At 44.3% G+C, this 26988-nt stretch overlaps 1 protein-coding gene across 4 annotated transcripts in view; it reads right to left on the bottom strand.

The window, feature by feature from the left end:
• The window catches only part of KANSL1 (KAT8 regulatory NSL complex subunit 1), a 98515-nt gene that overhangs the window by 57325 nt on the left and 14202 nt on the right, over positions 1–26988 (bottom strand). For all 4 annotated transcript variants that reach the window (XM_068418568.1, XM_068418567.1, XM_068418570.1 and 1 more), the window contains exon 2: positions 21055–22441. In XM_068418568.1, the coding sequence (XP_068274669.1) occupies positions 21055–22358 (1304 nt within the window). In that variant the 5' untranslated portion in view covers positions 22359–22441. The remainder of the gene's footprint in view (positions 1–21054; positions 22442–26988) is intronic.

Raw genomic sequence — 26988 nt, 5'->3', positions numbered from 1 at the left:
CCCCTCTCCCTTTTTCTTTTAAAATAAAGTAGGAAAGGAATTTCTTTAACAAAAGGTGCGCTATGGCAATCACTTTGCCCCACCACAGAGGGCCCCTCTCAGTTTGCTGGGTCCTTATCGGACGCAGCAGGGCAGAGCTGAGCCTTAACTGCAACCACAGCCTTGCCGGGAAAATTCCCGCTGCGAGCAGCAGAGCTCAGACCAACTCGCTGCAGAGAAGGGAGCATTAAAAAAAAAAAAACAAACCCACACCACATTTGCTGACTAATGATGACCAGCTGGAGAAGCAGGCAGCAGTCTGGGATGAGCTGGACTCCAAATTTCACTGCTGGAGGCTGGGACCGCAGACGGGCCGTGTTCGGCCAGCAGCGCAGGGAGCACGAGACGAGCCAGGTAACGTGGGCAGGTCTGGCTGGAGCGCCGGTATCCTCTGCAGACTGACAAGCTAAACACACCCTGCAACATGCCTGGCACCTACAGCTCTCCAAATAACATACGATATGATCAAATCCAGAATTAACCTTGGTCTAAGAGTACATGGGTGAGAGAGCGTGAGCACAAGGAGTGACATGCGAAATGAGACAAGCAAATCCTGGAAGACATTCCTAACACCAGCTGAAAGAAAATCCAGAATAGAAAAGTGTGACCTGAAAGAGGAAACTTACTGAACTCTTATCGATTAGAGTCTGCCTTAGTTTGAACTACCTGTTCCAACAGGGAGGGAGACTAATCAATTACCTCTCCCATGCTTTACTTCTCTTACAGTCTTCTCAGATATTTTTAATATGTAGATAAATAAAAAAATATATGCTAGCTCTACTGGAGCTTCTGATTATACCTAAAATAGCAACAGTCCCTTAAGTTTCAACTTAAAATATCACAACACAGAGAATACAAGGCCAATTTCAGGTGACAAGCATTTTGCTGATTACAGAACCTTTTTAAAACGTACTCCCAGTTCTCAAATAAACTAATCGCCAGACAATGCCCAGCAAGGCAGCTCAGAGCAGTTCAGCCCTTGCCAGGGCCGTGCAAGCAGTGCGCAGGGTGCACCGTGGGCACCAAAACAGCAGCAGCGTCTCTCGAGCAGAAGCTGAGCAGTTTTCTCAGAACAGAGGTCGAAATCCACCATTAGGATTTATCTGTGCCAGGAGGACAAGAGGCAGCTGTGTGCAATTGCCCAGTGGTTTTATTTATTAATCTGTTCAGGAGAAGGATTATATTTAATATCAGAAAACAGTAATACCTGCACATCCCCATGCCAACTTTCAGCCTCTGAAATTCCACTCTCAGGCCCGAGCCTCTCGACTGCTCAGAGGAGATGGGGAGTTCATACTCTTGAGCAACGCCACAGAGATGAAGCAAGGCAGAGCATGACTTGCGTTATGTGACGTGCAGTACCTGCCTCTTGCACTCTCCCATCCTAAAGCGACGTAAAGGCCTTATCCCTGCATGAAACATGCAACAGGGCAAGAACACCCACAGCCACTACTGAGCAGCTGCCTGCCTGCAACTCATATTCCAATTTATCTCACCACAAGTGTTTCATGTGTTTGAATCCCAAGTTCATGATTCAAGCCTTTACTACTGACAGAGGGAGCCATCCTTAACCTAATGAGAACAAGAAGATGTTCAAGTATTCGCAATCACAACAAAAATAAGCAGTTGCTGAGGCCATAAACCACAGCTGTGAGAGTTACCCAGATATTAACACTAGTTTTGCTGAAAAGGAGGAAAGGGTGTGTACTAGTGAGGAACGTAACAGCTGTTACACATCTTCACATACACCTCACTATGCAAGACATTTAATTGCCTGAGCATCCAAGTGCTCATAATATTATTTAAGCATAGTTCTCTACAAAACACCTTCACTACAGACTCTTTGGTGTTTAAGAAGGGAAGAGCTGTGAAGTAGAATCTTCCCAACACAGTAAGAATGCAGATATCATGAATTCTCTCTCCCATATGGATTCTCAGCTGTCTAATAAGGAAATTTAGAAGTACTCATTAAAGCTTTTCTTCTTTGCTTTCAGAGTACCTGGAACAGAAGCAGGGGACTGGCTCTACCCAACAGCTCCCAATACTGCTGGGGAAACAAGGTGAACATATAGCTTTAGGATATTTGGCAAGACATGAGCAGGAAATAAAAGCCATTTATTTCAAGAATGATCACAAGTACTTTCAGGCCATAAGAAATCATCCTCCCGACGGCAGCGTCCAAATCACGTGCCCAGTGCTTTCTGGAGAAGACAAATTCACACTGTACGCATCAGCACGCTCTTCCACACAGAGAGGCTACGCTACAAGTCTAAGGGGTGTTTTAAATTAGCCATATACACATGATTTAAGACTTACTCAAGAGGTTTTCCTAAAAGAACACAAACCGCGGAGTTCATGACATTCTCAGAAACGAGCATCAGCCATCTGAAGTTCGCCGTGCAGCACGACCACCGGCGGATCAGAGCAGCACGGGGACGGGCTCACTGCTGGTTTAAATCTTCCCTGCTCTGTTGTTCTTACGCAATAAGGCTCCAAAGGGTCCCAGCCCCGAGGTCGGGAAGGAAGCCAACGTCTGATCAAACAGCGTATTAACCCCCCTCTCCCTTCCAAAGGCTTTTATTGCCAACATAGGCTCAAAAAAGCGTCTTTTGGTACGCTCAGCTGTGCTGTTCTGCAGCGCACGAGAAAGCTATCGCTACTGCAAAGGAAGGACACTCAAAACCCAAGCTAAAACCCGAGAAGAATTTCATAAGCGTACCAAAGTTGTTTCAATGACCAAGCAGCCTGAGAATGCGGACAGCGAGAGCACAAACCTGAAAGTGCCAAGGGAATCCCGTGTACTCTGCTACGCGGGGGCTTGACACCAGAAGCAGGTTCAGATCAAGCATCGTGAGCCTTCGATACCCTTCCCCAAGGTGCCGTTCCTTATCCTTCAGCAGGAGGAAAGTTAGACCTGAGTCAGATGCAGAGGAGAACCATAGCATCGAGTGAAGGAAGCTTAATATGTGCTGGGAATTCTTAGGAGGTTTGGGTCGCGAGGAGGGGCTTGTTAAATTAAATTAATTGCTGTTGAACTCCAGCAGCCCAGCACACCACGTACTTCCCAACTCCACAGCAACTTCCTTTTTGAAAAAGGCAGATGGAGAGGACACAAATGCACAAACCTCCACGTGGAAACTCAACTGCTATAAAGGGAGACGATGTTTTGTTACATCTTCCAAGAATTCTGTCTCCCAGGACCTGTAATAAAAAACTTCATAATACCACTTCACTGCCACTGCCACCCTCCTCCCACAAACTCCCACATGCAGAAACACCCTGGTCTTTCTCAATTAACAACTGCACCCAGATTCAGAGACTCCCAGGCAAAGGAATGGGTAAATCATCAACTTCATCTGAACATCCTCCAGAAAATACCACCTATGCAATGGTTTTATTAACTCTGATTTTCACAGGCAATATTTCTTCGCATCAAGATCTTTCCTTTGGTCTCCTAGGAATGAAAGAGATGTCCAGTCTTTAAAAGGGTCTTTTTACCCAGAGTTAGAGCACTAGTATTTGGCAGAGATGGCATCCGAGACCAAGAAAGAGGACTGGCTAGGTGAATTTTGGGGCTTGCTATATGTCACCCAAAAGGATGCAAAAGAACTGGTTCCTTCTCAAACATCAGGGCAGTAACAAAAAAAAAAGCATTAAAAAACGGACAGAATTCTAGTAGAAGAAATTTTAGTAGCAGAATGTGTTATTAACTGGAACATATTTCAGTGACTGCAATAAAGAATTTCAGAGCTACAGTCTAGGTGATCTTGTTTTAAAAGTATACAACTTCAAAGCAATGAGATATGGTCTGCCATGAAACAGCACTGAACTTGGCTGGCTTCCCTTCTCCCTCCAAACAGCAACAAAGGAATACTGTTCTTTACCAGCAGACAGAAAATACTGGCACATATTTTCAGGGAGACACCTGTTAGGACTAGAAAAGCTCACACCGAGTACAGCAGAGGAGGACACAGCAGCCCAATGAACCTCAGCGTTTCATGAGGCCCAGGGAAGATGACAACACCGTGATCAAGGCTCCAGATGCCACCATGCTCGTTTCTTGTTGATCCCAGCAGTTGCCTGCTCTTTCTCAACCCAATGTAAATTGTTACACAGACAGCATAGATGCTTCAAGTTCACCAGGGAAGAGTTACAAGAGGACATTTAGCTACATTTCATACCTCCCAGAGCAGCACTTTCCCCTTATTTCTCCAAGGAAAAAAAAATAAAAAGCTGCAAAGGCCACTTGGGCTTCAGTCAATAATTATCTATATTTATTTTACTTCAAAAAGGAATCTCTGCAAGTGAACTATGCTAACTATGGCCACAAACAGACTGTAAAAGCCTCATCCTTGAGGAGCTCAGGCAATTGGCATGCTTGTTCCAACTGCAACTTCAGCCACAGAAGACATACAGGCAATATACCTTTTCTATTTAAAAGTGCAATACCATGTACTTCATAGTCTCCAGTTTGGATTAGAAAAGGTGGGAAAGGAAAATAAAAAAAAGGAGTAAAGCTCATGGGAGCTAAAACGCAGCAGTTACTGATTTTGAGAAAAGCTTTCCTCCTCAGACCTGCCAGTCCAGACCGACAGACAGTGCTCCAGACGTTGACCTTCATAAGGTGGCAAAGAACTCTCCTCCAGCAGACCCCCAAACCAACCATAAATTTAGCCACGTTTAAGTATTTTGCATACTGTTACCCACATGAAGTTACGACATGTTTTAGAAGCGATGTTAAACCTCATGTTTCAAAATGTAAAACAACCTCTAACCAACGTGAGTGAAACCTACCACAACGAGCAGATCCTCCTACTTAGTTGTCATATTTCTTTTAAAGCACACAAAAATGGCCACAGGAACAGAATTATGCGGTCCAGCCTAACTCCCTCTGTGCAATAAAATTACTGACATGTAGAGAAACAGCAAGACTGAGTTTTGGATTTGAAGAAATAAAGCAGGTGGCATTTTTTGGTGACTTGGCTGTACTATGAGTAACTTGTCACGCACATGAAGATTTCACGCTGAAATTCTCAAAACACGCTTGCTTTTACTTATTAACCTATATCTCACTTCCTGCTCTTCCTAAAACCTGCTTTAATAAAATTATATTCTGATTACATCAAAAAAGAGACACCAGATTTCCTCCTACAGCCAATGAACTTCACCATATCTGTAACTAAAGAGATCAGAGCAAGGGTTTGCTCAAAAGCAAACTGCTACAATATAAGTAAAGGTAGAGACTTCTTTAAAAAAGTTTCCTGGATACCACGCCCACACTGTGTACATAGACACACACTCCAAAATGCTTACACATCTTTCAAGGCTTTCACAACTCACTATAAATTCATACAAGCCATTCACAATTCCCTATATTTTAAAAAACACAAACAGCTAAAAAAAGGATTGTACATCACTATGTGAAAGAGAAAACAAGCCCATTTTTACTTCAGAACAGTCTGATTCAGTTACTGCTTGGTAAACGTACTGGCAAGCGCATTTATTTCGGTGACTCACGGTTCCTGCAGCCTGTTTCTGATCCCAGCACTACCTGAATTATCCTTCAGCGTGTCAAGGCTTTTTGTTGGCCTGATAACACACCTTTATGTGGCCACGGTATTTCAACTCGTTAAGCTGCTAATGATTAATACAATCCTGCAAAAGAGCAGAATGCTTCCGATTCTTTATAAAAAAGCTACATAGAACGTAGTATTAATTTAATCTCATTTAGATACAGAAAGGTTCATCATTTTATTCTGCAAGTGCAAGACGCTTTCTACTATGTCAGGCAGCGAGCAAGAAATCAAAATAATGAGTTCACAGCCACTTTTCTGGTTTTTGCATAGACTGAAATTCCATAGACTGAAAGAATAAACTGCCGTCTTGAGCAGTTAAGCAGCATTTCCTATGCACAAAAGTATATTCTCCTTTGGTGTCACTAAACAGTGCACTGATTGCAAACAACTCAGCTGCCCTTAAAAAAAATAATTCCTCTTTCTGGCTGGCAAGGTGAATTACTGGAAGGCTCCTTCCTTGTCAAGGACAATGCGGGTCTGTATCAAGCAGACGTGGCAGGTTTGCCACTGCTACGCTGCTCCTCCCTGTTGTTAACGCAAACAGGGGAGTCCCTAAATCACAACACTGGAGCAAGGGGCTGGATGGGGAGAAGAGACAACCACGGACAAGCTGGAAGAGATGACGCCAACACCGCACCACCTGGGGAGAGGCCAGGCGACAGCCCAGGGGAAATGTCCCCTTGTCACCACAGGCATGTTTTTCAGCTCTTCTCCCTCCCTAAACAAACAGCCCTATGAACTGTACCTCTGCAAACTAACAAGCCCATCATTACAGCCTCAGGAACCCAACACCAGCAGCTCCCTGAGATTCATCTCCGTGCCGGAGCTTCGGGCAACGCAGTCCCTCGTGGGCAGGTGCTTGTATCACAATGTAAGCGATGATCCCCATCACCCAGCTCTGCGGTCTACACAGCAGGAGAGAAGGGAGATGCTCTTCTTCTACAGAAGATTAGCCAATACAGGGTATAAGGTAGAAAGAGGTACCACAGGAACAAGAACTGGTGAGAAAACACCAAGAACTGAATGATTTTAGGCTAAAAGACATGGTTATATCTTAACTGTATCTTCCCATTTCACCCGTATTTCCCAGAGCCAAATCAAACCGCTCTATTTGTACCACCCTCGTCCCTCCAAAAGTGGTTCATGTAACACACGCCGTTGGCTGCTCCACCAGAAATTTATTTTTCTTGGATAGATTTTCCCCAGCCCTTTCAATCAGGTTCAGCCAAGACACACTCTCTACTTCAGGACTTTTCAGAAGGACTAGATAATGTTTACTTCATGCCAAGACATCAGGCATGCGACAGGAAAAAAAAAAGCCTCTGTAGAGAAAAGCAAGCCAGTTTCCACCTCCTGAGCAAACTCCCCTGCAGTCCAAGTACCACATTTTTGGAAGAATCTCATGCTCAGACTAATTTCATTTGCATTCTGTGCGAAGCCTGCAACAAATATCCAGCAATTTAATAAAGAGTTGGAAAGGGAGAAAAGAGAGATGAATATTGGTCTGTTTCTTTAATTTGGATCCTTCGCAATCAACAGTATGTTATTTAATATCGGGCTCCGATTTTCAAGAATAGATTCTTCTAGAAGATGGGATATTTTTAGAAAATGTTTTGATTGGCAGCATTGAAACATGTCGTACAAGAGGCAGAGCTCCCATCATTACCCCAACCCTCCTCAGTTTCTCAGAAAATCATGAGATCAATCTCCTCAGGAGATTTTTGTAAGAGATGTGTTTACTTCAGGAGGATTTTCTTATTCTTTTGGGGGAGAGGGAGGGGAAGTGAATGGAGCATTACTTACCTTATAGCCCCTACTTTCCAGGAGTTATGCTTTTCTATAGAAGCGAACACTAGATTTTATTTTACTTTTTATTTACAAGCAAAAGCAAAGCATGTCACATTGATATGTCTACAAGTCAGGACAAGAGCAAAAAAAAAAAAACTGAGCTGTGGCAACTTTCAGTCAAGCAATCCACGAGCAAAGGCAGCAAATGAAAATAGTTTTTAGTACTATGTCATCTTCCAGACCTTAATGCTTGATAAAATGTAAAAAAGTTCGCACAAAGCAAAGAACAGAACACAGATTCTCAGCCTATGGAGATTTCTAAAATCTGCTGCAACCAACGTTGTCAGGCTGATGGCAGATTCAACAACCCAAGGCCTGATGCAGGATCACGCTATGAACAAGATCATTCGCCCTCACAGCGAATTACACTGGGCTTGAACCTGAGACTTCGCTGCTTTAGGACAACACTCTTCTTCTGACTCACGTCCACATTATTTGCACGTCAGAAGAAAGCATAAAACACATGGTGCATTTTCAAATGCATTCACAAACTCTGAAGCCAAGCATTTCACAACAAAAGCCAACACAAAAGTAATTGTATCAGAAACAAAGAGCCATCACTGCAAGACGATTACTACATAGCCTCAAAGGGTCCAAAGGGCCAAGCGGCTTGAAGAGCCAAACTATTACGCATTTTCGCCTCCCCAGACCTAGAGGATTCCCAGCTCTGGAAGAGATATGACAAATTTTTTTCATTAGCATAGCTGGAACGAGCTGTGGTAAGAACCAGAACCATAACGCAGCCATTGTACTTGAGTACTGTCATCTCGCTCTAAGGGCGAAGAAGTTCACGACGAGTGCTAGAGATGTTGGGATGTTTTAACTAAAAAAAAAAATAATAAAAGAAAAAAGACAGAGCTTGGTAAAAAGGGAAAATGTCCCTCTGAAATTATCACACAATCTCTTGCAATAAATGCCAGGACTTTAAAAGTGATACTAGCCAGTACTAAGCTCACAGGCAATTACAGTGATTAAAAAAGGGCTGTATCTAAGTGAGATTGTTGCATGTTTTTTTTGTAATCTCCAAGGCATTTCTGCAAGCGAGACACGATACTTTTCTGTTCAGCTCTCTGCCCTCATGTGTGTCAAAAACTGATCAGAGGTACGATGGATATTAATCCTTGAGGAAGTCAGGCAGCTGCTGTTCTTCACAGCAGAGAGGAGGAGGAGGGGTGCTACCTATTTGCTCCACTGCGTTGTAAGAGACAACAGCATAAGCCACCGTTAAGTAGATAATCACAAATTCTCAGAACCTCCTTTATCTCGCCAAGCATCAGCTAAATAAACAAAGCAAGATGCTTTTGGACAAGGTAGTCTCAGAAATGAAGTGAAACACACGAGAACTCCATTACTTCAATTAATCCTCCCATTTGTACCGGGTCAGCAGTTCTCAAGGGCAGCAAGGACAGGCACACACATATCCCCGTATTTCTCATCTGACCAAAATCCCCAATAGCTGAGCAATAAGCATCCAACTCACTTTAAAACGCCAAATCTCTATAGGATCACAGCAAAAAAAATTACAGGAGAAAAGGCTTCACCAGATACATATTCCTGGAAATTTTGTTTTCAGTCTCTGGAAAGAAGATTACAGTCGTCTCCCAGGCCTAATAAATTTAAGTGAAAACAAATATTTTTCCAGTAAGACTACTACAGCAAGACCCAGAACAGGAAGATTACTTTATGTACTAGTTTGACTAGTTGAGAAATTCAAACACCTACATCAGAGATGGGGAAAAAGAAATAATAATCTTACTAGAAAGCAGCAAAAGGGGCGGGAGGGGGGGAAGTTTCAATTATATAAGGCAAACACTTAAAGTAGCCAAGTGCTCTGGATGCAGATGGTTGTTAACAAGCAGACAAGAATTAGATGAAAACGATTTTGAGGAATGCCGCAACATCAGAGCTAAACAATAAAGAGAGGATTCCTATGGCAGATTCACCGAGCAACACTGAGCTACAGCAACAGACTCATTAGCGGGGACCACTTCATCACTGCTACGAGAGACTGCAAAGGGCACCTCCCCGACACTGAAGTCTTCCAGTCATCGCTTGCTCCAAGCATCACAACTAAAAGCTTCTGGGAATTTACGACTAAAGCCTTCATGGACATGACAACAATGAAGGAAAAAAAAAAAAAAGAAAACACCAAAAAATTTTCTATACATCTTATCTGAAAACTTCTTGGTTCTCAGCGATGCAACTCCTTGAGAGGATCTCTTTAAGCTGTAGGAACGATGGAAAAAAGGAAGGAACAAAGAGGAAAGTGGGGCGCAAGACAACTAGAGCTCCTGTGCACCCCAACCGAGTAGTGGGCAAACCTTGGTCCAGAAGAAACTGCTGCAGAAATTACTAAAGGACATAAAGCAGAGGAGATGGTAACATGCAACTACTGCCCATGGGGGTGAGGGAGAGAAATTCATATACATACAGAGGAAAGAAATTCATATGCACATATAGAATTCAAGTAAACACCGTTGATAATTTTCACTAGGTCTTCATACAGCCACCAAAAGGCTTAATCAACTCGCTCTTCCTTTAATTTATCACAGAAGAGTGCCTTGTCCTAGCACACAAATTCAATTGCTCAAGCGCAAGAAAACACAGGTAAAATAAGCAACTCAATCTGCAGAGCAGCTGATCTGATTAGGGCTTACCTGTACCCAGGCTGAAGAGGCATTTGGTTTCAGGAGTTTAACATAACCAAAGCATGGCTGGTAACAGCAAGCAAGGAGGGGGGAAAAGGCAGATCTGTGCTGTGACAACTAGGATGGGTTACGAAAGCTTTCTTGCTACAGAGGATACCATTTGGAAAACAAATGCTACCTCAACAGCTGGCACAGGGGAAAATTAGCTGCAGAAGTAACTAGAACTCCTTATATTAAAAAGACCTGGGCATTAATACAAGAGGAGAACTAATGGAGGAGGGAGAAGAGAGGCACCAGGGCACATTTGACAAGTCAAAGATTCACACAAAAGAGTGAACAAGTACAGAACTGCTGTAACAGGAGACAGGTGTAATTTCAGCCTGTTAGTAAGAATTCAAAGAACAGCTCATGTTCATAAAAAAGCAACCGAAAAAAATCCCACCCCAGCACAGTTCCACACTTCATAAGCCAGTTTAAGATCTAATATACAAGACAATGTCCATCAAAGCCTTCAGGTAAGATTTTCTACAAGCATCTCTTATTAAAAATAGGTTTAAATAACCAAGAGTTGTTTTGGGCTTCTTGACCATTTCCAGAGGCAGGGGGAAGGGGATGGTAGGGGGAGTGAGCAAGGGCTCGATATGGAAAGCTGTCTTTAGGCATGAGTGAATCCTCACACTGAAGAATTTTCTTTAAGTGGCTGGCTACTACACAAATAATTTATTTTATTTAAAATGGTAAGGCTTTAACCAATATGTGAACAACAAACCGTTGAGAAGTCATGAGATGACACTCAGGTGTGTATATTACGATGAAAAATACTTGGAAATTAATCTGTATCAAAATAATCTGCCTTGACATAGGAAAAGCGGTTAATGCCTTGAAAGACTTCCTAATGAGGTTGTTTCTTCAAATTCCTTTCTGCTGTTGCAGTATAAACAGCATCTTCCCTTTGACTTTCATAAATTTCTGCAAATGGTAGGAGAGCTACCTACAACACAGAAGGAGCAGAGAGAATAATTTTCTTGTTTTAGTCTGAGACAGCAAAAAGCCAACACCACAAAATGTTGCATACATGGAGCAAGAGCCCTGCAAGTGTTCTGCATTCAAAATGCAGATCCACAGAAGGCTAATTGTCTCATTTTTTTGAAATAGCCAGCACTGGAATAGCAGAAGTCACATGGAAAAGGGCTCCAATTCACACAAAAATAGGCAGATTTAGCTGGTGCAACTTTTATTCATGCTACTGTCCCAGCCTAGGAATAGTAATGGCTGCGAAACAGAAATATTCTCCCCTTGGCCAGCGGGATGTGAGCCTCCAGCAGAGAAAAAAGCCACTAGGAACATGGAGAGCCGTTACCTCTTCCCATCAATCCACCCGGATCAGGAACTGGGACCACAGGAGTTAAATCTTGTCAGAAGCTGCCAAAGCCATCCCAAGCCAAGATCACCAAGCACCAAAGCACCTTCAAAAGCTGCCTGTCTCTTGCTCAGCCCTCACACCTCTCGATCAGACCCATCCCACTCCATGTGCTGACCCAGGGGTACTCTGTTCTCCTCTGTGCTGACACCCACAGCACCCAGGGCAGGACAGGACCTGAAAACCGGCATCGGGCAGAGAGGCTGCAGGTGAACAACCCCAGCTGCAGAGCTGTTGCATCATATCTTCTTAAGAGGGTGCAGGAGAAGTACACAAGGCACACACAGGCCACCGCCGCACCCACCTCCGAACACACCAACCTCCTTCCCAAGCACTTTTCAGGTCAGTCACTGTGGGTGACAGCAGCACACAGTGCGTGTGCCACCTAGAATGCAGATGCAATTAAAAAAAAAAATAAAGCCAGGGAGCAAAGCACTGAGTTTATTTATTACTTGACACCTGTTTCAGCAATGCAACGTATCTTTACTTGGCATAACATAGTGAGAACTGACTTCCACAGGCACATCCAGCCCCGACGAGTGAAGCTGCTCATCACTCAGTGTCCACAAGCACGGAGGAGAAGGAGCAGCAATATTTGCAACATCCAGAGGCCCAGGAACGAACCAGGACTGCGTGGTGCTGTCCTCTCCGACGTTAAATGGGCAAAAAGAAATGTATTAACTACTAGTCAGCTTCTGGTGCAGACAGAGGACAAGGGTAGGGCAGAATTGGCTGTCACTACGCCCAAGCTTTGCAATTACAACAGAAAAATCAGAAAGTGGCCACGCAGAGCCTGGCAAGGAACTGTTTGTAACCTCCGGCCAGCACCCAGCTGCATCCAGAGAGCACTCACCATGGCAGCGACCAGCTCACGGCAGCTTCCAACTCACAAGCCATCAGGACAAGGCCAGAAGCTCAGAAGACTTAATACCTAACTTAATAATAGAAAGATTAAACATCTAACCTGATAACAGAAACCCACAGATAAGATACACAGAAGTGAGACGTTTGTGCGCTGATGTTTAAGGTAACCTGGAAAGTAGGAATTTCTTGCCGGGTTCCTACAAGTGATTTAATTGCAAAGTCGTGTAAACCATGGAGCCTTTTACTGCCCTCCACTGCCTCTGTCACCAAACCAGGCAGAAATACAGGACTAGGTGGGTGGCTGCTGACCCACAACTCAGACTTACACCCACTTAAATGTGGGCACACAAACATCACTCTCTAAGCCCTTTTTCTCCAATAAACCATTTTTTGTCATTGCTCTCTATTGCATCTACATAAATCCCCTTTGTTTCTCACCCAAGACTGGATTGGATTTGATAATGCCATGTAACATCACCAGCTCTGAAACAGCAAAAGCTCAATACTGGTCATTAAGCAGGAGGTGCCAGGGAAGTCACTACGTGCAGATTGCCTGTAAGGCTGTATGAGCTACTCTGCTACAAAGGCTTCGAAATGGAGACATCCAATTTTTAACCCAACTAAGCTTACAGAGACCCCCACGAATGCAAAGGGGGTAACACCAATTATCACAAAAGAAGGAAATGATCTCCAACTGCACATGGGCTGGGACAAAAAGTACTTCCGAGATAAAATAGTTTTTACCTAGACTTGGAGAACAAGTGACAGTAGAATATTTCCAAAGCTTCACCTGTAGTATCAGAGGGGAAAGACTTTGACACAAACACTCCCAAGATGACTGAAGTTCTCTTACTTTCTGTTTACTGGCCAAGCCAAGTCCAATCTACAGATGTCTGCTCACTCCAGACAATACGTTAAATCACTTTCCTCCACCTAGCATCTTCTGCTCCCAACAGAAAACACAATTAGACTTCCCTCCGATTCCCATTGCCTTCCATTAATATTTTGAAGTCCTTCCTTATACAAATAAAATCCCTGCAACATTTCTTACATCGTCATTATGTGTTACTATGGAAACTGCTAAAATGTCACAAATGCAAAAGCCCAAAGCTCTGCTGCATACGGAGGACCCTGATCCTCCTTATTTCCCTCTTTTGGTAACCTGATGACCAAATGTTTTGAGCCTAATTAAAAAGTCACCATTATAGTGGGGGGGGTTATTTTTTTTGCATTGCTTTAAGTTACTGAATATTTTATTAAGCAGTCAAATGAAGTCACATTTCACAAATCCACCTCACTGGAAGGCACTTTTTAAGAAGTGAAACGACACTCAAAACTATCTGACAAACTCAGTGCTGTAAGGAGACACCCGAAACTGCAGCGAGATCTGTGTCAAAAACTACCCCTTTCTCCCACTCCCCGTGACTGTTCCACTACATAAGTGAAAGACACCTCAAATTATGTATTTTACACAGTAAGGATGCACGTATTTAACAGATAAGGGAGCTATAGCTCTTTAAAATGGGCTAAATCTCGCTGAGAATTAAACACTTCTGGAAAGAGCATGCTTAGCTCATTCATAAGACAGCACAAATTAATCTGCTCCAGAAGCAGACGTGTCACGAGACGTGCCAGCCGAACTCTGCCACCACTATCACAGGGAACATCTCGTTTTGCAGTTAAGACATCATGGTTGCACCAGGGAGAAAACAGCCATCTGCCAAGTTGTTCACCTTCGCTAACCTGACGGCTTACAACTAACAGAAGAGCTTTAAATACATCACCGTGGTGACCTCCCTGCTTGGGTACAATAACCAGCCACCGACAACTGCTCTAACAACATGAAGTCAGAGGCTGGTTTTGTGGAGGGGCCGGTAACCTTCAACTTGACCAATTTGCAGCAAAATTTTTGAGACACCCCACCCACATAACAAAACTGGTGAATTTAAGCTCTCAACAGCACAAGTCTCTGACTGTCCCCTTTTAAATATTCTCTTTCACCAAAGTATCACCCCCCTCACTGCTGATGTGATGCAATTTAATGAAAAAGCATGTTCTAGACTGAAATTCCAGCCACCATCAACAAACCTTAACTCGGCCCGCCCGTGCCAGGTACCCTTCCCACAAATAGTTTGTTCAGTGCTGAGGTCAAAGCTGGAGCAGGCATTCCAGAAAGTAACCTTATCACAGAGAAGGTCAGAGGGGGGAGAAAAGACAAAGAGCTGGATGTTACTTAAGTAAACCATTTCATTACATCAACCCTGAGCACATCAGGAAGTCTTTCAAATGCAGAGAGCCACAACCAGAGGACGTTAGAGACAACTTGGAGTGCAGGGGAGAACTGAACCGTCCCCAGTTCCCATCTGGATCCACAGACATGAAGGGCAACTGTAACAGACTCAGCTGCAACTGAAGTTTCTCTTTCCCCTTCCCAGCTGAGTTACTAGTCAATACACCGGCCTCCACGTATTTGTATTTTTAAGTCCCTCCTTTCATTCAGAAATCCTGCAAGTAAAACCTAAGTCAATTTTTTAAGTTCTTTTCTACCTAAAGCGTTTCATCTGAGGATGGCCCAGCAAAGCCATCAAGCTCTCCAAAGCCTTTGAAACGAGACGCTTGGCAAAACGCACCATATCCAGGGTGTGCCCAAAACACGCTCCGTGGAAAAATCTGTTGGGGTAGTGCCAGTTTAGCAAGGAAAACATTTTCCCCCAGCTGGAAGCCTAGTGCAGCGCTGCTGCCGAGCTAGTGCAACCAGAACATATCTGCTGGAGGAGAGAACAAAGGAGGGGGAGGAAAAAGCCCATGTTACTGCATAATGAAAATCAAAATCTTTCAGGAAGAAAAACACATCTGTGAAGTACACCTTTACGATCTCTTTAAGGGAAGTCCATGTTTGCCACTGTTTCAGTTTTCATCTTAGCCATATAGTGATTTTTTTTGTCTTGTGTCAGTATGAACAAGAATAAAAACACAGCTCTAAACTGTAGCTGCTTACAGATGCTGGTGTAAGGCAATACAGAAGTCCTTTCCCCATCCCCCATACTGGTATATTAAACTTCAATATTAGAGATCAGCTCTAAATGGGCCCCTTTCCCTCACTCAAACACTAACTTCAATCTCACATGAGATTGTAGGAAAGCAGGCAAGTTACCACACTAGGTTTTTAATGACAGTTCACATTCGCAAACTTCACAAACATTTTTCTTTTCTGCTGCTTCAGATGCTGTGACAGGCTTTTTCCAATGAAAAGTAAAGTAAATATTTATGCAACCCTATCCAAAGTGTCACCCACAAGTCCTAAAAAGTCTGAACTAGAGCCCGTTCTTACTCGCTGCCCCACTGGGTAAGGGCTATAGAGACAAAGCGTAGTTTATTGGTAGTGCCAGACACCAAATCATTTCCAGTCCTCCTCATTATCTTTCACACACCAATCCAGCGCAGCCCAAGAAACAGGCAGAGAAGATCTGACTCCGAACAGAACAACCCCAAACCCTGCAAGAGCACTAAAGGCATCTGCGAGAAAGATGCAGAAAGATGCTTTGCCTGCATTTAACACCCCCCACACCAAATTCAAATGCTTTCCTGCGCCACAGCAGCTGACTCCCCTGTTATTCTTCACACCAAGTGCTTGTTCCCTTCTGCTCCCCCCAAAACAACTGTGATTTCAGCCCAGAAAGATAAATTTAAACCAATGCAAACTCCCTCTAGGATGAAAGCCAACAACACTGCCTTAACCGAGTTCTGTGCACGGCAAGGTACCTACACCGAAACACCTCACTTCCCTTCCAGCCTCCAGTGAGGTCTGCATGAGGATCAAGACCCGAATAAAAGTCAGAAACAACTTAGTAGGCATCCATTGTATCCATAAAAGGTGCACCATGACCAACATTTATTGGAGAAATAACTGACTCGTTTTTCTTAAGATCCTTCCCAAGCAGTGTTCTCATTTGCCCTCTTTTCTTAAAAGCAAGAGGGACTTGCAGAGTGTCCTACTTACTCCAGACACCTGATTAAGCATTTCTGAACAATGAACTGCTCTCTGCTCTTCAGCTTTCAAATGCAAAGCAAGAACATGTTCAGGAGCTGCTCTCTTTCTCTCTTCCCAGATGAAAGACGCTTGAGGGACATCTCTGTTGACCAACGTATTGCTGCTGAGCAGCACGTGGATTACAAGCAAGTCAGGTACAACGCATGCAGGTTTTCATAAATAGGTGAAAAATGGAAGGTTAAGCACTGTGCTGTCGTCAGTACCTACAAATACAGCCAGGAGTCAAAAACAAGCAAAAAGCCACAAAAAGCCAAGCAGGTAACTGAAAAAGTCATAAAGAGTAGAGACAGACTTTGAGGGTTGCTCTGCATAAATCAGAGTTAGTGAAACGTGTTTGTGACCAGTTGGAAAAGCTTCCTTAGTCCCCAGAGCGTGGGATTTGCCATCCAAATTACAGTTTCATGAAGTCACAGACTTGAGAAATGCTATTTAATAGCCCTTGAGATACAGGCTTCCTTATTACACTCTCACTTGAAAAATATCAAGGGAAAAAAACAGAACTTCTAAATCCTATTTCTCAGTCAACTGATATACCAACTGCAACGACGCCTCGAACAACCTGATGCAAGTGCCACACACATCCCTCCCCAACACAGAACTTGGAAATTAGTGCTGACAAAAGCACTAGTACTAGTGAGAAATCTTTATTACTACTCCAAGTCCAGCAATTCTGAAATCCAAGCAGCACAATGTGACACAGCACAAGGAGGAGTCAACACACAGGCTCCCAGGCTGTGAAATGATTCACTGCAACACCGAGGTGCAGGTGTTCAGATTTCCCACCAGTAAATGGGGATAATTAAAGCGTGCTTAGGCATCATGGCCATAGGCATCACAGCAACCACAACTGAACACACGGTAGGTATTGTCTGACCCTCGCAAAAGGTGGTGTGAGAAGTTAGTCACTAGGAACTTGAGTTCACTCTCTGCAGCTTGATGTAACTGCCATCAAAGCAGTGACTTTCCAGATAAGAAACCTGAGCTAGAAGGTAAGTTCCAATTAAATATTTGTTTTCATTACCTTTTCAGAAAATTTTTCCATGGTACACAGACTGAAGCTGGGGATTGCAGAAACTAAATCACATTCTACTCACCAGCTTAATGACTATGTCACCGCTCAACACAGGTAACTAATCAGACAAAAGTAATTGACAAATTCTGATGAAACTAGTCTACAGTGAAACGCAAGAAACCAACCAGCTTGAGAAAAGCAACTACTGTGAAGATGCACAAGCCACACGAAATATTTCCTACTTCTATAAGTACAGGGCCACAGAAACACCAGGACTCTGATTACTTGCTAAACCATCACTTGGCCACAGAAGCCAGAGCCCAGCCAGCAGCCCTCCAGCACTGGGAGGAATTCACATGCCCTGATCCGAGTGACCTTTCACAAACAGCAGTTCCTGATCCTACCACGCTGACAACAGCATTTGGGCCCTTTCAAAGCAGCACAGGTTTCGCAGTCGCAGACGGTGGCTGCCTATGGTCACACCCAGCCAAAGAAGTTCAGTACGATTCTCCACAGGGGAGGCTCCAACCTGCCTTCACCACCACCAAGCAGAGGCAAAGCTGCTCTCGATCCTAACTCTGCCACCGCACACGCTTCTGAAGTGACACGTAAGAGGATCTTAGCTGTGAAGCAGAGTTATATACTATTAATCTGCGAGCAAATGTGGTCCTTGATCCACATAAACTTAAGAATGCAGCATGAACCAACGCTGTCTGCACGCACTTTCTTTCCCCATCAGCTGCATGAGAATCAAGAGTGCCTTGTTAAACCAAGCCCAGAGCTGGCAGGGCTTCCCAACAAAGGTGTAACGAATACCTCCCTGCTTTGTTTATGCATTACATGATGGCCTGGTTACGCACCTGAATGACAGCACCTTCCTGGGCAGCAGGTCTACCAGTGCTTTAAAAGGACCTGCCAAATTCTGATAGATCCCTAACACTACTGGAAAGATGCAATTCCTCAGGGAGCCTCTGCTCAATAGCTGAGATCAGGTGGGCCAGAGCAGTACAAAAGCTTCAAAGTCTGCCCTTGACCAGATACCGATGCTGGAATGCCACCACGCCAGAAAAACTCAAAGGTCAGCTCTTATCTAAGCATGATGTAAACACGTCTTTGTTTCTTTTGCATGCTTCTACTTGAATCCCGGAGGCAGTCAGTGACATGGGCACTTAGGGCAAGCAAGCTACAAGACACACCGTTCGTAGCGTAACTCTCACTGAAGATCTAGAAGCAAGCCAGCAGTTTCTTGGGGAAAGGCAGGGGCACCCAGGAACAATATATAGCCAAGGGATGTTGGTTGAGGGATGAGGCAGAGGTTTTTACACTCATTAAGATATTCCATCTCATTATCGAAATTAAAATAATTAAAAGTCTTCCCTCTAATAAATAAATTCAGCAAGCTGCAAAATTCAGCCATACTTGAGCAACCCTGCAAAAAGCCTTCGCTGCTCTGTGCTCACACCAACGTCAAACAATGGCTCTGTACAATAAGCTGGCCCAAGGCGGCTTCCCAGTGGAAAAGTCAGCTCTTCCCCTTCCTGTCTCCTACCACTACTTTGAAAAGAATGATATTTAGAAGTACTCGATGCTCATACCAGTTCTTAAGGCTGACTTCAGTTTTGTTAACAAGCACAAATGCGCACTCAGCCTCAACGTCAGTAATGCCAGAGCTCATGAGACCCAGTGTCAAAGCGCTCAAGCCAACAGGACACTCAATGCTGGGAAGACTAATCACTAAATACCAACAGGCATAAACTTTAAACGAGGTTTGGTGGGCCCAGCCTAGATGCCAGCATGCACACACACCAGCTTCTGAACCTATAGACAAGAGAAGGATCATTCTTTTTATTAGCTTTAAAAATCTTTGGCTTTTTAAGAGGAGGCTGGGGAATGTAAAGGCATGACTAACACAAAGGGCAGAAAAGTCAGCACAGAATTTCACGCATCACGTCTCTGAATACCACACTTCCTCGTGGGATTAAGATGAGTGGCAAAGAAATTTCACTTTGCTAGACAATCCGTGAATCTATGAAACCCACAATATGGGAAATTTAACATTACTTTGGACAGAATTTTAATCAAATGTCTCCTCTAATAACAATTACAATACTTATAAATGCAATTTTACTACTAATCCCAACAGTAAGTTTGTGGACATTATAGAAGAAGAATAAAGTTATTAAACTCTCGTTTCTAACAGCACAAGAAGGCCTTCATGTCCAGCCAGCAGGGATCACATGCTCAGCTACTAGCTTTGCACTGGGAGGAAGCTGAACTCATGCCATGTTTAAGACTTCACACACAGAAATTCATCCTATGCTAACGTCCCAAAACATGATGTGACATTTAGCTGGAATTTAATATTCAAGAGCTGTAACGTCTGTTTATCAGCACTCATCCACATGAGTGTGTTTCTGGAGGATGCTGAAGTTACCAAGTACACACACTGTTCGCATCCACCTACCTCGTTCAGTAAAATTTGTGTCACACAGCACCTGACCGGCCATTAACATTACTTTGGACAACAGGTATCAAAATATATTCAGTTTTTTCTCCACAGAGATCTGAACAAACCCAGAACAGCACAGGTAGGCAAAAGTCCTGGTGACTATTTCCAGCCTTGACAGGAAAGCCATCCACATTCCAAACAGGACCCCTGTGACTGCTGCAGGGAGCTTTTTGTTGAGCGTAGCTATACTTCACAGGCTGAGGTTTAAGTTCAATAGGTCCATCAGGGTGGAAGAGATCATCTACTGATGCAAGCAAGATTTTACACAGACTAGACACAGAATATGGCCTTTTAAGAGATTTGTGCAAAATACTGTGATATGCACTCCTAGGGAAAATTCTTGGGTTTGGAAGAAAAAATTCCCCTCTTCCTTGACCTGTCTCAAGACCTTTTGCCTTGCCAAGGATCTTCCACCTCCACACACAAACTGACACCTAATACTTATGCAAACAGCATCCAGTTAGCAACATAATTACAAGGCTGTTGTCATCATTTAATGCAACTCACAGACAAGAAGAAAATTTCCAACAATAATTTCCCAGATTCAAGAAGAGAACACACTTCATACTTCCACTGGCACATGGACCAATCCTTTCAGAGGTCTTTTTCCACACAGTCGTTTAACAAAAAAATACTAATTCCCCATCACAAGTATGCTGTCAGCTACGGAGATTCAGACTGGCCTTACTTTACACAACTGGTTTACAATGAAGATTCCCATTGTAAAAAGACAAACACTTCATTTCAAGGGACAGGTCCAACACATCATGGAGAGAACTGTTTAGTATTTTGGATTTGTATCTGCAGCACGCTTGCACCACTCCAGCCAGCCAATATTTCCAGGACTTGCTGCTCCACAAGAACACCAACGACTACCACATGCACGAAGAATTTTATCTTCAATGTTGTGTGTGCTGCCTGAACTAGGAAATGTGCTGCAAATCACACCACACTAGCTTCAACAATTACTTCTTTGATCTAAGCCCATCAAAAAAGAAGTGTTCCTACAAAAAACAGATTTTCCATCTGCTACCTTTCACCTCGCTCTCCCCCCACCAGAGGTAAGTAAAGCATGACTGCTACTTACAGTGGTACGTGGGGTTGTTCTGGGTCTGCTTTGGTCAGTTCCTCTTCTTCAACGTCAGACTCTCCTCCCGAGCTGCTGTCAGTGACATCCGAGTCAAACGCTTGTTCGCTGGATCTCAAGTTGGCCATACCGCTGGCCGTGAATCTCTCCAGTTCTTCTGATATTGAATCGCTCTTCAAGAAGCTGCTTAGACCTTCTGAAGTAGCTGTCTCACTCGCAGCTTTCCTCAAGGCTGCTTCTGCTTTTCTGGTCAACATCAGCTGGCTCCGATGCCTCAGGGGATCCAAAGTTGGAAGCTTGCTCAGAGTTTTCTCCAAGAAGCCACCCAACTGCTGCTGGATGTGTCTCTCCACCTGCTTTGCCTGCACCACCTGCAAGCGTTTCTGCAGCCTGCGGGCACGGTTCTCAATGTCTGCCTGTCGTCGCAGCAATGCCCTCGTCCTCATCTCGGAGTCGAGGGCACTGTGGTGACCAGCCAACAGAGAAGGTTTCTGCTCCTCCAACTTACTGCTCCCAAAGTCAGAGTGACTAGCAACACCGGGCAACCTAGTCTCTCCACTGCCACCCTCGAGCACCCGCTGTTGCTCTGTGGAATTAAGGGAAGATTTATTTGCAGTGCTATTATTGCTAAATGGAGTTGTGTGCTCTGCATCAAGGCTTCTATGTGGAAGAGTGCAATTGGTCAACCCGGTCTTCAAGTCCCCCAGTTCAGAACCTCCTGCATTATAGTCAACACCTTGGAGGGCAGCAGAAGGAGGAGCACACTTCCCACCATTCAGAGAACTAGAGTTTTCATGGTCTGAACTGGTACTTTTGGCCAATTTCTTGGCCAAGCCATTTACAGGCGCTTGCGGGAGAGGTGGCTGGCTATTAGCACTCATTGTTTTTAGATTCTCCAAAGTGAATTCCAACACTGGCTGCCTCCCCAACAGATCACTTGTTTTCAAGAAGGACTGAGATAAGAGAGAGTGAGATTTAAGAACTGTCTGCTTGTTGAAGACTCCTTGCAGCTTCAGAGGCTCTTTTGAAGAAACAGATGTTACATCCGAGCAGAGATAAGAGGCCACTAGCGGCTGCAGCTTGCCCAGCTCTTCCTTCGTAGGGTTGTTTCGGAAATCTAAACTGGGATCCTCCGGAGCAATGGCTTTCCTTTTGGTGCCGTTGGCAGCCAGGAGGATGTTGTTGGCGTTGCCGTTGCTCTCGGCACTGCCAGGCGACAAGGTGGAGGACGGGGGAGCCAGCTTGAATCGGATGTGGTGAGCTTCAGCTGCTGCATCAGTGAGAGCGGGCGCCATCGCAGCCATTCAGCACAGAGAGACGGGAAGTCCAGCCTCTCCCGGTGCCGAGGCCAGCTCCACTGCCTCCCACTGCCTCTCCCGAGGGCAGCCTGCAGAAGGGAAGGGAAAAAGAGAAAGTTAGGCATTGCACTTATAGAAAATAAAACAAAAAGATGGACAACAGCAGCGAGACTTATCGACTCAATGCTTTCGGTAAAGTCACAAGAGCTCCACGTTGAGCACAGCATCCTCCCTCTGCAACCACCAGCCTCACGCTCAGCAGAGCCATCTGGGTACCAGGCAGGTAAAAACAGACGTAGCAACACGCAAGCCAGTCCTCAGGATCTCCCAGAGCTAGTGCCTGCCTGTAACTACTATTCTCATCTTTCAGTACATCCACTAAGCACACCAGCATCCATCCAGGCCTTCATGAAAGGTCTGTCCTCCCATTCCTCAATGCCACCAGCTCCATCTTTAAAACCCTTGAGCTACTACTGCCAACTCAGGCACGTTAGAAATGACAAGTTAGAGCTATAACATGTAACAGAGACAGGACTTCAAGGGAACACATCTCCATATGCTTAAACTCCCGGCAGCTAATGAAACCCCACCACCCCACACCCACTGGCAACCCCATTGCTTCCCTGAGAGCCTTGGATTTGAAGAAAGCCATTTCCCTGATGCACATGAAACCTACATTCCCAGAAGTCCATTTCCGAATAAGCCAGGTGATTTCCAGCATTAGCAATCCCCATTTCTCTTTCAAGAACATGGATAAAGATTAACCCACACGCACACCATGACGGAGCAGTTCTACGCTCTGACACTAATAGTAAGCCACGGCTTAACTCAACTAGGTCAAACAAGTTAAGAGAAATAACCGAAGACCTTTCATTCATGCACATTGCAACCTTTCTCCCTCCATCACCTTCATGTTTCTGGTCATTTACCTACTTTCTGTATCACTAGAAGTGTCAGTGTTTTTTAATACCTTTTTTTTTTTTTTAACTGCATTCACACAACCCGCAGCACAGGCTGTGCTAACAGTGCAACAGCTACTTTATTTTCCTTTTGCTGCAAAATTTACCTAGCACCTTCATAAGCTACTTCAATGTCAATTTAATAAGTTGCCCCGATTTCTTGCCTGATATGCCAATCCTCTAATTTCACACAAATCTGCATAAGCTTGTTGGAGCTGCTCATTAACGCACCACAATGACCAAATTAATATACCATTTTACAGGAAAAGTGAGGACTATCTAAACTTTGAATATGTTGAATGAGCAAAATTTAACAGCCAGTTTTGTTTCTAGCCTCGTTCAGCTGTACCACAGCTGCTCCCCAGCGTCACACCAGGTGCTTCCCCATAACAGGGACCACAGACAGACATTAGGGCTGAAAAACACTAAGGACTAAAACCTGAATTTTTGTGAAAAGTCAGAGATGAGTTAGAGAAACAAATCCACACTCTCATGGAGTGAAGGCCCACAGGACAAGCTCAAAGTTATTTGCTCCGTTTGGTTTCCAATGAGCATGTACGTTGGCCAACTGGCAGGTCCCTCACCAGGTCTACAGTTCAGGCCATCTTCAGACTTCCCCTGTTGACAGAACTTCGTGTATTTTGTGATCAACTATATCCCATCCTTTCTGAAAAAAGGATACTGCGTGCCTAAAACTTTACTGCACACTCAGTGAAAATGGTTTTTAGTCATCATTTGGATCCATAAATAAAGACTGAACATGACAATTCAGAAAAAAAGATTTAAATAGGAACTCGCAGGGAACTTTCCACTTGTAGCTAAGACACCCTTGGGAGAGGAGGGAGGAAGACTGTCAGAATAAAGGACTTCCCCCACTCCAGCCTCTCACCAAGACCTGCACTACAGACACACGTACACTTGGAATGACTGTTCCTAACGGGCACTCTCAGTTCTGCAGAAACACGCTGGTCTGTCTTCCAAAAGAAGACTCTGGATCAGTGCTCTTCACCACAATCACCACCACAGCACTGCGAGACAGCGAGAGCAGCTTAGGAAATACCCACACTGCAAAAAAACCTGCGCTTGGTGCTGAACACAATCATTCTTTTGAATATATCTGTACTGCACTGCAGCCCTTTAGGAGTTTACTTAGGCTGAAGAGTATTTTAGAGTAAATTTGTAAGTCATCAACTTTAGTTAAATTAACAGAAGTAGAAAACGGAAGCAAAACTTTCATACTGCCTTTTCCTCTGGGTTAGCAAGCTCACTTTAAAAAGAAAATCCTCCTACTAAGCTACTGCAACCCTCCTTGGCTTCACTTTTGGTTGGGTGGACAGCATTTAAAATACGTTGGAAGCCTGGGAAGTCTCCCTTAAGAATAAGGCTTTGTTCTAGTAGCTTAAAGATGACCTCCAAGAGTTACTGGGTGTATTTTTAATATTATTTTATCTAAGTCCTTATAAACTACCCGCGTGCTAGACAGCACTGGTTTTTCTAACACTGAATTAGATCTGTACTCTTACGAACAACCCTTGTTAAAATCATTAAGGAACATTTGTGAGCATGTTCCCCCCTCTGTAAGTTTTGGTTGTTATTAAAGCCATATTACACTTATCAGTAATTTCTTCCTAACTGGGAATTAGAGGGAAGAGGGTGGTATGGCATCTCTGAGGTGACCATAGGAAGGAGGAATAAAGAAAAGGAAAAGTCATTCACATGGACACAGCTTGAGGAGCTTTCAGAGCATTCTGAGAATTTTGACAATAATTCCAAGAATTATCCTGAATCTATGACCCCCAACACTTGAGTTGACATGCGTGTGACCATGAGGCTTCTTCTGCAGAAGTCCTGTTGGTAGACAACTGTCAGAGTAATGGGATTACCACTCCAGTTCCACCATCACAGCAAGCTCCAGCCCTGCCTTCAACAACCATGGTACAACACCTCATGCTAGACTTCACTTGGGAAGAGCCAAACAGAGCTGCTTCTGGAAGGCCAACATGGCATTTACGTGTCTTAAGATAATACTCAAAATCCACAAGCACATTCTTGATTTTCGCTTTAAAACTAGAGCACTGCCAGAGCAGTTAGCATTAATTAACAGAGGAAAGATGAAAGGCTCTAGCAAGCAGGTAAAAACAGGGTAATCGTAACTCGCCCATCTTCCCTCGCTTCCTGAGGAGTGCACGCAAGGCCACTGAGGGAGGAAAGTCACCAGGCCTACTCAGGTGGCTTCACCCACAATTCCATGTCAACTACCCCAACTTTCCAACTCTCACTACTTTTAAAACACAGAGCAGAGGGAAGAGCAGGAATAAGGTCGAGGCAACAATGGGATGTTAGAAGAGGTGCGAGGAACATACGCAGCCACACTATACCCCAGAGCAGCTATCGGGTCACACCAACCCTGAAAACAATCCTTCAGCGTGCTGACTTATTCAAGACCGTCTGCTTTTAAAACCCAATCTTACAACCAGACCTTGAAAGGAGAACTGAGTTTCTAAGCACGTGATTTTGTGCAACACCCCAGAAAATAAGCCCAAAATGAACACGTGAAGTTTCTCCTCTCTGGGCACCTGTGCTTCCAGTGAGGTTCATGAGATGATCAGGGGAGCTCCAAGTCCTGGACACAAGAGGTATCAACAGCCTCTCCTTTGCCCACCCATCTAAACACTCATTCCAGTTTCTCTCCTGAAGGGCTCTCCATGCCCTCCCACCAAGCAGGTCTCCTTGCATACACGAGTCCCCCCATGGCCACCGAGCCCTACACCCTCCTAGCTACATTACCTCTGCCTTCCACCCCTCCCAGCACCGCTTGGTGACACACACATCTACCTTGCGTATTTATATTCCCTGAATTACAGTTTAAACCCTTGACACTACATCCAAAATTCCTGTGCACGCTGTCTAGTTTCATCACATGCCAAACCACACTGGGACTGCTCTTTATAGCTGCTGCGAGGCCTCCTTACTTCCCCAGATCTCCTCCTCCGAGGCACTCGCCCAAACCCACCTGGGCGCATTCTCTTTTTCCTACAACGTGCACAAGACATGAAGACAGCAGAGGTTACGGGTGGTCACGCAGAGGCTTAAGTTCAACACACGTGTAAAGGACAAATAACTTCTGTGTTAGATGGAAGCCTCCCCCCAACTGACTACACAACCACCTGCAAACTCCTTCACCTCCAAAGCTCTGTTCTACCCAACACACAGGTTTTGCAGAGGAAGGTGCTGATGCATTAGAAGCTGTAAAGGCAAAACTACCCTGAAGGAAGTGAATATTATACCAATTCCCACTTCCCCTCTCCTCCCCCACTATGAATCAAGAGCGCAGCCAACTCCTGAATTTGTGTGGTTACAAATGTCTTAGAAAAAAGAAAAGCACACAAACCCAAATTTGCTAGAATAAAATCCCTACACGCTTCATTTTACGACTGAAATAAATCAACTGTGCTTCTAAGCTCAGCAGAGTAACTTACAATGCAGGTACTCAACACACAAGCTAACACCCCGAGCCCTAGAAATATTTTCCACATCAAAAACATACATCTACCAAAAGTTACACCTATCACGCACAACGGATCCTCTCCATGCCTTTTGTTATCACCTTCAACATTTTATAGTTGTAAGACAGATGTTTACCAATTTAGAAGGAGATTTACATGAGAAGTAACTCC

Source organism: Nyctibius grandis, chromosome 26 (assembly GCF_013368605.1).
Source record: "Nyctibius grandis isolate bNycGra1 chromosome 26, bNycGra1.pri, whole genome shotgun sequence".
In the NCBI taxonomy this organism is placed as follows: domain Eukaryota; kingdom Metazoa; phylum Chordata; class Aves; order Nyctibiiformes; family Nyctibiidae; genus Nyctibius; species Nyctibius grandis.
The sequence above is the reverse complement of the archived record's forward strand: the minus strand, read 5'-3'. Positions and strand labels throughout refer to the sequence as shown.